At 40.7% G+C, this 11822-nt stretch overlaps 1 protein-coding gene across 1 annotated transcript; it reads left to right on the forward strand.

Moving 5' to 3' along the window:
* Nucleotides 1–526: 526 nt before the first annotated feature.
* LOC122609370 (wall-associated receptor kinase-like 2) lies at nt 527–3591 on the forward strand. The gene is made up of 3 exons (XM_043782419.1): nt 527–1192; nt 1346–1597; nt 3206–3591. Exons 1-3 carry the CDS (start codon nt 577–579, stop codon nt 3589–3591), a joined length of 1254 nt encoding a protein of 417 aa, XP_043638354.1. The 5' UTR covers nt 527–576.
* The last annotated feature ends 8231 nt before the right edge of the window (nt 3592–11822 follow it).

Raw genomic sequence — 11822 nt, forward strand, 5'->3', positions numbered from 1 at the left:
GTCTCTAAGTAATAATTATGCATGTTAATCCTAAAAAAACTTTCTAGAACTTGTTACGATTATACATTTAATTAAAAAGCTTTATAACAATAGGCCTATATTTAGAAAAAAAATTAAAAAATAATATATGAAATTAAGTTACTTGTAAATAGTCTCGTAAGTCCAAGTGTAAAATACTAAAATGACACCTATGCAAAAATGAAGCAAAGAAAGATTATTTGTTGAAAATTAATAAACAAAATATTAATTCCTAGCAATAATAATCGTAATCCAATAATATATAGTTGAAAAAGCCACGTAATTCCAAAATTGGATTGATCATGCACGCCATAGACGACGACTCTGGATCTCCTGGTAAATCTCATGAGCACATTCCTCCTTCAATAATACTACCGATCGACATCTACGTACAAATAAACATCCGGCCACAATTATTATCATCACACATAAATATATTCCATTTCTCAACATCATTATTTTATTTTTCTAAACAAAAAAACCACCGTCTCCTTCCATTTAATTAATTCTGGTAGTAGCTAGTATTGTAGTAGTTGGTACATTTATTTGTTAACAAAAATGTTTAGCTTATTTAAAGCAAATTACGATTTGCTTATCTTCATCATCCTTTCGTTAATAGTACTAATAATTACACCAACTGCAAGAAGTGCACCGCACATCGCCAGGCCAGGTTGCAGTGATCAGTGTGGGAATGTGAGCATCCCATTCCCATTCGGCATCGGTGCAAACTGTGCTCTCAACGAATGGTACGCTATCGATTGCGTTAACTCGTCGACCCCACATCTATCAGCCGCATTACACAGCCTTGAAGTCGTGAGTATCGATTTGGTAAATAGGACAGTCACGGTTAACACGCCAACATCTATCTCTAATTGCCAATACCTTGTCAATAGCACTAGTCTACATGAGATAAAGAGTGTGGATCTTGACGATCGGAGCCCCTTCCGGTATACCCAATCACGGAACAAACTAGTGCTTGAGGGCTGTGGCAATGTTGTCATTTCACACAAAGGGAAAGCCCTCAGTGGTTGCTCCACAATTTGCGGTCGAAATGATAGTGATGCGAGAGATAAAATCAATTGCCTTGGTATCACTTGTTGCGACACAACGATTCCTAACTACTACTATCTGACGTCATACACTGTGGAGCTCACGTCCCGGTTGGATACAGGAGGTACACGTATATATATATATATAGGTTCAATCATTTATTTGTTATTTTTTATGCTAATTAATTGTATGTTATACTTGATCTATTTTTCAGCTGCATTAATTGACTACTCGTAATTATTAAATGTTTAATATGCTTATATTCCAACGTACACAGGAGGTTCATCTTGTGGATCCGCCTTCTTTGTGGATGCAAATTTGTATGTTGAAGGAAGGCATTTAAACGGGGTTGTTCCGGTAACACTTGTTTGGACTCTTACATACCTTGACTTCCAACAAATAAGTTGTTGCAAGTTCGCTAATTCCGGTTATTACGAGTTTATGGCTAATCGTAGTTTTGGGTATTTAACCGAGTGTTACCAGTCCCCGGATATTGAAGGAAACATTTATTTAAGAGATGGATGCGTTGGTATGTATAATATATGTATCTCTCTCTCTATATATATATGTACTTGATTGATTAATTATGTATTTTTGAATTTGTTTTAACATGATGAAAGTTTGTGTTTTGTGGGTTTGTTAAGTCTGGGATTCGCTGAAGGAGACTTGATAATTGACACATGTCGTCAGCAAGTCTCCTAACAATTTGTCAGCAGATGAAGAAACGTCTTCAGCGGGATGCATGCTGACCTAAGGTGATCTTGGCGGGAATATTCAAACTACGTAAAGACAAAAGGTCACATGGTGGTTAACTAACTGTAATTTGCCTAGAATGGTAAATGTACAGGTTGGGACCAAAACAAGAGTTCTCTCTCTCTCTTACCCGTTTTGGTATAGAAGACAATAGGCACATGATTCAAGTACGATGAGCCAATTGGAAGTCGACAACCACCATCAAGTCACAATCAAAGCAGGCTGTGTTGATTCAAGTCTTCCCCTATATAAAGCAACACAGCCACATTGTGTCAAGCGCATCTGGCCGTCTAAAAGTGTATATCACTTGTAATTGCTTAAGTTTTTCTTATCTGTCTAAACTTAGCAATTATCCTTGTTCTTTTGTATTCGTGTAAGTCAAGTGTAAGATCAACCATGTATTCATCGTTTAATCAATGATACATATGATTATCCTTGCATTGATGTATTACAATTGAACTGAATATTGTTCTTGTTATTACTTACCTTCTTGATTACTTTCTTTCTTGTATACTAAATTAAACATTAGAAGTGCATTCGTGGACCATCAAGTGGTATCAGAGCCACCGTTCCTAATTCATTGGAACAAGATCTGTTTGCCCTCTTTTGTTTACATTCAAAAATTACTTTTTAACAAGAACTATGTCTTCTGTTCCCAGCCTTGTGAATACACGTGACTTTGGTTACGTGTCAACACCTCCTAAATTCGAGCCCAAAGATTTTGGGTCTTGGAAGGAGAGAATGCTTCTTCACATCGCTGGTGTGGAGCCCTATTTAATGACCATATTAAATGAGGGCCCATATGTGCCGATGTACGTCCAAAGGACTCCAGGAGCTACACCTGAAGCTCCTGAAATTGTCACTGACCTGTTTAAGCCAGAGGTTCAATGGACTGATGAAGAAAGAAAGCTGGTAAATCTTGATGCCAGACTTAAAAACATGATTATAGTGACTCTTCCTACTGAAATCATGAAACTGGTCATCAAGTATCCCTCCTCAAAGGAAGTTTGGGATAGACTGGTCAGCACCTATGAAGGCTCTGCTGACCTCATTAAAATCAAGAAAATTGACTTAAAAGAGCTTATGAAAATTTCTCTCTCTTCCCGATGAAGTCTTGAGAGCACCTACACTCGCTTTAAAGGGTTGCTCAATGATATGACAATGTTGGCATTACCCATGATACTTTGAGGTATGTCACAAATTCATTGATTCTCTTCCTCTTAAGTGGCAAAACTTAAGACAAACTCTTCGTACAACGAAGAAAATCCAAGACTTTGATCTTGAAGAACTTTTGGTACTCTTCAATTTGAAGAAAGAGCATTGGCTCAAAACATTCGAGCTTCTGCTGATGCCAAAAGGCATGCTGGCCCTTCCTCTTCTACAGTCAGTATTCCTTCTCATCCTATTTCTGACCCTGTTGCTCTCGTCACTACTGAACCCATCGATCTTTATGATGGTGTCAGTACCCCTAATCTTCCAGCATCAATTCAGACTCTCATTAGTGAGCTGGATGAAGAAGAAAAACAAGAAATGTTTAATGACTTCATGGCTTTGCCCTGGTTGCTGGAAGAAAATACTCTAAAAGGTGGAACAATCGAAAATGATTACTCCCCTCAAACTCCTGTTGATAAATCACAGGAAGAATGCTGGAAGTGTGGCAGGAAAGGTCACTATCAGAAGGAGTGTAGAGTCTCCCTGCCCAATTCTGCTACCTCCAAATTAATCCTCCCAAATCTGCTGATGATTATAGAAACAAATATTATCAGCTGAAGGCCAAGGTTGCTGAAACAGAGGATAAAGTCCCAGCAAAAGGACTGATTGCCGAGGAACATGATTGGGCTGATTCAGATGATTCTGATGACGACGATTATGTTGATGCTATGTGCCTTATGGCACTTGCTGACAGTGATGCTCTGACCAAGGATCAAGTCTCCTCAAGTCAGTGGGTAAACGTCACTGTTAAAAAGGTACACTCTCTTCTCTCCTCTTCTAATCAAGACAAGACTAAAATCATCGAGTCTTTGTCTTGCGATCTTCAGTTCGTAGAAAGTCTACGTGCTGAACTTCAATCGAAACTTAACTCTGCTGGAGCGAGTTGAGTGAAAAATCTGAAAAACTTATGAAGTTGAAAAATGTTCATGTTGAACTTCAATCTCATGAGTTGATGACTCAAAAACTTCAACTTGAGATGTATCTCTCAAGACTGAAGTTTCAAATCTAAAGAAAATTGTGACCTCCTGGTCAAAGGCTTCAAAATTTCATCATCAATGCTTGAGCGAACAAGTTCCTGCTCAAGTACAAGCAGTTATTGGTGGCAATTTTGATGCTGCTGCCTCCATCGCTGACTCCTTTAAAGATGATGTAAAACCTGAAGTATCCTTCCTCCATCTTGTTCAACTTCCAACTCATTGGATGAAATGAAGAAGTATTTTGTCAAAGGACAAAATGACTATCACTCTGAGATAGACACCAATTCTTCAGCATCCTCTTGTGATCCCTCTTCTATAAATCTTAAACGTACTAATACTTCTACCAGTACATCTAACATGTTCTCCCATCTCCCTATTGTTGGCATGCTGCCACACGAAGGGAGAGTGCAAATTCTCCTCCAAGAACCTTCAAAGGAGATATCTCAAGTGATGGGTATGTACATATACTACTCCTCAGCCTCTATTTTAAAAGGTGCTGAGCCTTTTAAAAGAAGCACCATTGCTGCTCCATATGACTATGGTCTCCCTCAGCAGGACCATCATGTCAGTAATCAAAATTCTGGTGCTAAATCTCAACTTGAACCTTCTCGTACTAAGTTAGATCAAGTAAAGAAGGGGTCAGTTCGCTGATGAAAGACACCAGCAGGTACCTCCCACAAGGGGGTATATGCTGATGTTGTATCTCATTCCTTACCCTCAAAAGTAAATCTTAGGCATGTAACTCCAAAAAGGGAAGACAGACCTCTCTGAATAGATCAGACACTCCTCAGCGAGGACACTTCCCTAATCAGCAGGTAAGACCTATAACACCTCAGCGAGGAAACTTGCCTCATCAACAAACTGGATCTATTACTCCTCAAAGAGGACAAGTGCCCTCTCAGCACTGTCAATCCTCTATCTTCAACGAGTATCTACCTCATAGGCAAATGAGGTCGATCACTCCAAAGCGTCAAGTCAGATCCTCTACTCCTATTCATAAGAATCAGCCTCAGCAGGGTTCCTCCTCTTCTCACCCTGCTAGGAAGCAAGCATGGACCACGATTAGAGGACATGTGCCTTCTCAAAGTCAAAATTGTGACTCCATACTTGGTCCTGTTCCTCAAATGCCCCCTCCTATGGCTAGACAAAGAAATAAGTCCAAGTCTAAGCAAAAAGCAAGACTTCCCTTTCCTCTTCTCCTCAAATAAATGAACTCACTCAGCGAGTGAATGATCTTTCATCTCAACTGAGGGATTTTCTCATTCAAAGTCAAGGCAATTCCTCTGACAATAAATGTTATCTCTGTTGCAGTAGAGGACATGTTGCTTCTGAATGTGTTCTATTCTGTCCTAAAGATGCTTCAGCAGCTGTATATGACATAAAATCCCTTCAGCTGCTGAAACATCTTCCTCTTCTAACAGGATCAGTGAGAACCTCTCTACTGAACCTGTTATCAGTGACTCTCCTCTTACACAACTACAAGTATTGCTGACTACATTGCTGCTCAGCGCATTGAAATTCCCCATTCTCAAAGGGTTGTTTCAAACGCATGGGGGCAACCCTCAATGCTGGTTGAATACAGTGCTCCTGAAGTTGTGAGCAGCTTTGCTTACGTACATTGCAATGAAACCAGCATCTTGCCCTCAAATGAGGAAAATCCTATCCCTGTCTCAGTAGGAAATCACCTCACTCTGGTAGATGCTCTCTCTATAGAGCCTACCTCTTCTGAATTTTCTTCAGAAAATCCTACTGACATAGGTTTGGATGAATAAAGATCCTTATCCTTTTCTCATCCATGCAGGGCTCGCTAGGTAAAGGAGTGTGGTATTTGGACAGCGGATGTTCAAAACACATGACAGGTTCAAAATCCCTGCTGGACAACTATATTGAGGCACCAGGTCCTACAGTGGTTTTTGGTGATAACTCCACTGGTCAGACTGAAGGATATGGTCTTCTCTCAAATGGCCTCATAAAATTCTCAAAAGTTGCTTATGTAAATGGATTAAAGCATAATCTCATTAGCATAAGTCAACTATGTGATGCTGACTACAAAGTAATTCTTGATAAGCATCAAGGCACTATAGTAAATATTAACAAGGAAGTTGTCTTGGTTGCTCCAAGAAAGAGATGTATATCTTGTAGACTTCACCCCTATCAAAACTGATAGTGAGACTTGTTTCTTTGCTAAGTCAGCATCTGAGTTAAATTGGTTATGGCACAAGCGAATGTCGCATGTGAACTTCAAAACCATAAACACACTGCCAAAAAGAACCTTGTTCGTGGCCTTCCTCCTCTCTCTTTGAAAAAGATAGACTATGTGGCGCTTGTGAAAAAGGCAAATGCCATAGAGCTACCTTTAAATCTAAACAAGCTAACTCTGTTAAGGGTTGCTTTCACCTTCTTCACATGGACCTTTTTGGTCCAGTGAATGTCCAAAGTCTAAGGGTAGCAAATACACTTTAGTAATTGTGGATGAATATTCACGATATACCTGGACAGTTTTCCTAAAATCTAAGAGTGATGCTGCTGATGAGATCATAAAATTCATTAAGAAAATGGAAAATCTCAACAGCATAAGGGTCAAAGAACTCAGAAGTGATCATGGCACTGAGTTTAGAAACCACACTCTTGAATTTTTGTGCTGATCAAGGGATCTCACAAATTCTCTTCCACCAGAACTCCTGAGCAAAATGGTGTTGCTGAAAGAAGAAATAGAACTCTTATAGAGGCAGCACGCACTATGCTCAGTGAGTCCTCTCTTCCTAATAGATTTTGGGCTGAAGCAGTTAACACTGCTTGTCATACCCAAAATAGATGCCTCATTGTCAAAAGACATGACAAAACTGCATATGAAGTTTTGAGAGGAAAGAAACCTCAAATCAAATACTTTCATGTGTTTGGATGTCCTGTCTTTATACTCAATAATAGGATCATTTAGGGAATTTGATCCTAAAGCTGATGATGGTTATTTTGTTGGATACTCTTCAATTAGCAAGCTTTTAGGGTATTCAATACTCGTCTTCAAAAAGTAGATGATCAATCACGTCACTTTTGATGAAAGCTCGACTGCTCTTAAAGATATCCAGCCATCATCCACTGAAGAAATCTTCTGTGAGTTCAACCCTCCAATGGAGAATACTGATGTCCCCTGCTCACCCCCTTGTGAACAGCAGTTCACTGAGAAGTGTTCAGCAGATCCTGAGCTGGAACAAGTTGCTGCTCATATCTATACGATCGAGCCAGTTGAGCCTATCTTAAGGACAATTCATGCAGCATCAGCCAAACCTAGATCACTGGCTGATGATGTGCAAATGGATGACTCTACTGAAGTATTTCATGATGCTTCAGACATGGTGTCTGCTGAGGACCCCATTACTGAAACCTTAAATCAGTCAACTGCTCCACTGATCAAGCCTCTCTTGCTCCATCAATTACCATTGATCTCTCTCCTATCCTTCTGCTGATCCCATGCAAATATCTTCCGCTGCCCCTCAAGGTTCATCAAGTGTTCCATCACTTAAATGGACTTCTAGTCACCCTGCTCACCAGATTATTGGTGATCCTCAGCAGGGCATTGTGACTAGATCAGCGACAGAAAGACATGTCTTTATGTTAATTTCTTGTCAATGATCACTCCTAAGAATATTGGAGAAGCCATGGTAGACCCATCTTGGGTCGCTGCCATGCAAGAAGAACTAACTCAATTCCAAAGACAGCATGTTTGGTTCTTAGTTCCTCTTCCTCCTGGCAAAGAACCCATTGGTACTAAGTGGGTTTATAGGAATAAAATGGATGAAGATGGTATTGTCATTCGCAACAAGGCTAGGTTAGTAGCTCAAGGTACCTTCAAGAAGAAGGAGTCGACTATGACGAAACCTTTGCACCAGTGGCTACTTGAAGCTATACGCTTATTCCTGGCACATGCTGCTTATCGAAACTTCACAATATATCAAATGGATGTCAAGAGTGCCTTCCTAAATGGTAAACTCGAAGAAGAAGTTTATGTGAAGCAGCCACCTGGCTTTGAAGATCTAACTAAGCCAAACCATGTCTATCGTCTTTACAAAGCATTGTATGGTCTTAAACAAGCTCCCAGAGCTTGGTATGACACTCTCTCCGAATTTCTTCTCTCTCATGAGTTTTCAGCGAGGATCTATAGACTCCACCCTGTTTATCTATAGAAAGGGTGTTCATGTTCTCTATGTACAGATATATGTCGATGACATAATATTTGGATCCTCCAGTAAGAAACTTTGCAACAAGTTTAGCTCACTAATGTCCTCTCATTTTGAGATGAGTATGATGGGTGAGCTAACCTTCTTCCTCGGTTTACAAATCGCCAGCTCATTGATGGCATCTTCATAAACCAAGAAAAATATATCAGAGACATGCTGGCCAAATTTGATGTCTAATATCACTACCAAGTCAACTCCCATGTCTCCTCCAAACAATCTTCATGCTGACCCTGATGGTAAGCATGTGAATCCCACATTCTATCGTGGAATGATTGGCTCTCTAATGTATCTCACAGCGAGTCGTCCCGACATTATGTTTGCTACTTGCTTGTGTGCAAGATATCAAGCATCCCCAAGGGAGTCCCATCTTCTCGCTGTCAAACGTATTTTCAAATATCTCAAAGGAACCTCCTCTCTGGTCTCTGGTATCCCAAGGAGTCTTCCTTTGACCTCGTTGCATACTCAGACTCTGACTATGCTGGTTGCATGTTAGATAGGAAAGCACTAGTGGAGGATGTCAACTGTTGGGGGAAGGCTGACTAGTTGGTCTAGTAAGAAACAACATACAGTTTCCATCTCCACTGCTGAAGCAGAATATGTGTCAGCAGCAAGTTGTTGTGCACAAGTCCTCTGGATGAAAAACCAACTTGCTGACTATGACCTAAATTTTTCTAAAATCCCCATTATGTTGATAACACAAGTGCTATTGCTATTACACATCCTGTTCAGCATTCCAAAACTAAACACATTGACGTTAGGTATCACTTCATTCGTGATCACGTCATGAAAGGGGATGTTGAAATTTACTTCATTCCCACTGATGATCAACTGCTGACATCTTCACTAAACCTCTAGATGAAAGAGATTCAAGGATCTTGTCAGCAGGTTGGGTATGCTAATGGTGAGTTTACAAATTCAACATGATCACTCATGTTTTTGCTGCCCATATTCCTCTTATGAAAATGAGCAGCGACTTCTTAAGTCAAAGTTATCAGCGAGCTCTTTTACTCGCTGATCCCTGTTGCTTTGGGAAAAAGCAAAATAAAGGCAATGGAAAGCCAAAAGTTTCCATCTAGTCCAGCAGCAAACGGCTGCTGGTAAAGACATCTAAAATCCGTTGATCCCTGATGCTTTGGGAAAAGCATAACAAAGGTAATAGGGTGCTGAAAGTCCCTATCTAGTCCAGCAGCAAACGGCTGCTGGTAAAGACATCTAAAATCCGTTGATCCCTGATGCTTTGGGAAAAAGCATAACAAAAGTAATAGGGTGCTGAAAGTCCCTATCTAGTCCAGCAGCAAACGGCTGCTGGTAAGACGTTTAAAATCCGTTGATGGCTGACAATTTGCCAAAAATTGTTTAATGCTCTTCAGCGTCTACCTTTTTGCAAAGCTGATTAAAAACTTGGTAACCAACTCTTTTACAACCCTTCAGTGGATACCTCTAGATGTCTGAGTGTATTCCACTACGTATTTTTATCAATATTATATTATATAAAACCCAATTGGTTACCTCGATTTACTCCCAAATGGGCTACTTGTACACTGTGTACGCCGTATGAACTCGAGTATGGTTGAAATCGTGGTTCATCTGGTCACATCATACATCTCATACGTATATAGGTACAGTGTCCTTTTTATTTCAAAATAATATTTTTTGTTGCCACGTATGAAAGAGAGTATACACGATAACTCACTTTTTGCAGTTTATGGGACCCATATCCATGCCATATATATGCAAATCGCTTCCACTTCATCCTCTCTCACGTTCATTCTTCTTACTACTAATCTTCTATTTTCCTAAACTTTTCATATTCTCTCAAATCTTTTCTCCTTACAACATTCATTCTTCTAATCTTTCATCACTTTCATCGAAAATGACTTCTTCATCTGCACAACAAAACATCTCTTTTCTCAACTCCAAGGTATATGATAATGAAGGCATAAATCCTTCTAATCAAGTATCCTTCCAAGCGTCTAAACTGGTCATCAAGGCCAATAACTATCTGGGATCTGTAGAGATCCCATCAAAAATAAAAGGGTACTTCTCCATGTTGGATTTCATCATGGGATGCCCGGCCAGAAAGGCCATTTACTCAGACCAAAGGAAATGTGTGTCCACCTTCTTAGAGAATTTTGGTGGACATGTGATTACAAGGTTGCCAGTAGCACCATCACTGGTACGGTACTGAAAGGAGAACATACTATCTCCATCTCAGTAGAATCGTTGAGAGATGCTCTTCGTCTTCCCAAACAATCGGAAGAGCATCCATATGTGGAGTTGGTCCCGTTGGAGTATGGAAGGAATGGTTGTTAACATCGGGTATGGGACCAATACTGAACCAGCACAGCCTGTGCACAGCAACCCGCAGAAGAAGTATCTGCCTGGTGTTTGGAGGCTGCTGTTCACCCATGTAATTCAGTGTCTGGGTGGGAATAGTGGCTCTTTGATCAGGCCACTGCTGCACAAATGCAGATGATTTACGCGCTGGCAAATGGTCGCAATATTGACTTTGCCAGCGTAATTTTTGAAGATTTAAAAGGGAAGGTCCCATCAAGAACAGATCAAACTCTGTCCCCTTCACTCGCTTTCTCTCACTAATTTTCAAGAGGGAGCTAAAAGAAAAGTATCTCCCTGAAGGAGCACAATTTATTCTCTCTCCCAGGGTTGCAAGCTCTGTATATAAGATTCCTGCTTGTGATCCTGAACAATTTGACTCCAAGTACGCTGTGCTCTCCCCTCAAATGAAACAGGTACTTTATTCTGTATACCCTAATGTATATAGACCCAACCCTGCTGGAGCTGGTATGCTGATAATCCCCCCAGCAACCTCCAAAGCTCAAAAGAAAACCAAACAATCTCTTCTTCTTCCACTCACCTCCTGCTGCTGTCCCAAAACAGCAGCAACGAGTATCAAAGGGCAAAACTACCAAGGTTAAGAAGTCCTCACTGCCCAAGGACAATAGAGACCCAGCCAGCCCATCAGCAGCCTCAAAAAAGGCTGCTGACGAGAAAAAGGGTAACCGCAAGCAGCCACCTCAAACTTCTGTAGGTGAGGTTGGTGAAGATCAAGGGCCACCCAGCCCATTAGAGTTGAGTCAACCCCATTAATCATTCCCTCTTCTTCTCTACCCTCTGAGTCGTTGTCAGCAGCCATACCACAGGTGATGCTAGAGACACACAATCTACGGCCGATGATGCTTTGGTGACACAACACGCTGAAGCTGAGGCACCCGGTTCCCCTACCCTTTAATCATTTCTGAAGAGGATGGGCTATTGAAGGTAGTGCTGGTATAGAGGAAGGTGAAAATGTTGTTGTCGGTGATTGCTGTAATGGAAGGTGAAAATGTTGGAGAAAATGATGAGAGTGATCTGGACTTGGGAGAATTTGTGGCAGATGAGTTCCAGCTGGATTCCTCTATCCAGCTGATGAAATAGAAGCAAGTGATATGGAGGTGGATGAAGAGGCTGCTGCTGCTGCTGATGGTGAAGAAAGCAGCAGCCGTAAATGAAAATGTAAAAGAAGCTGCTGCTGATGATAATGCAGCAGCTAATACTGAATTAATTGAGGTGCAACCTC

This window comes from Erigeron canadensis, chromosome 7 (assembly GCF_010389155.1).
Source record: "Erigeron canadensis isolate Cc75 chromosome 7, C_canadensis_v1, whole genome shotgun sequence".
Lineage (NCBI taxonomy): Eukaryota > Viridiplantae > Streptophyta > Magnoliopsida > Asterales > Asteraceae > Erigeron > Erigeron canadensis.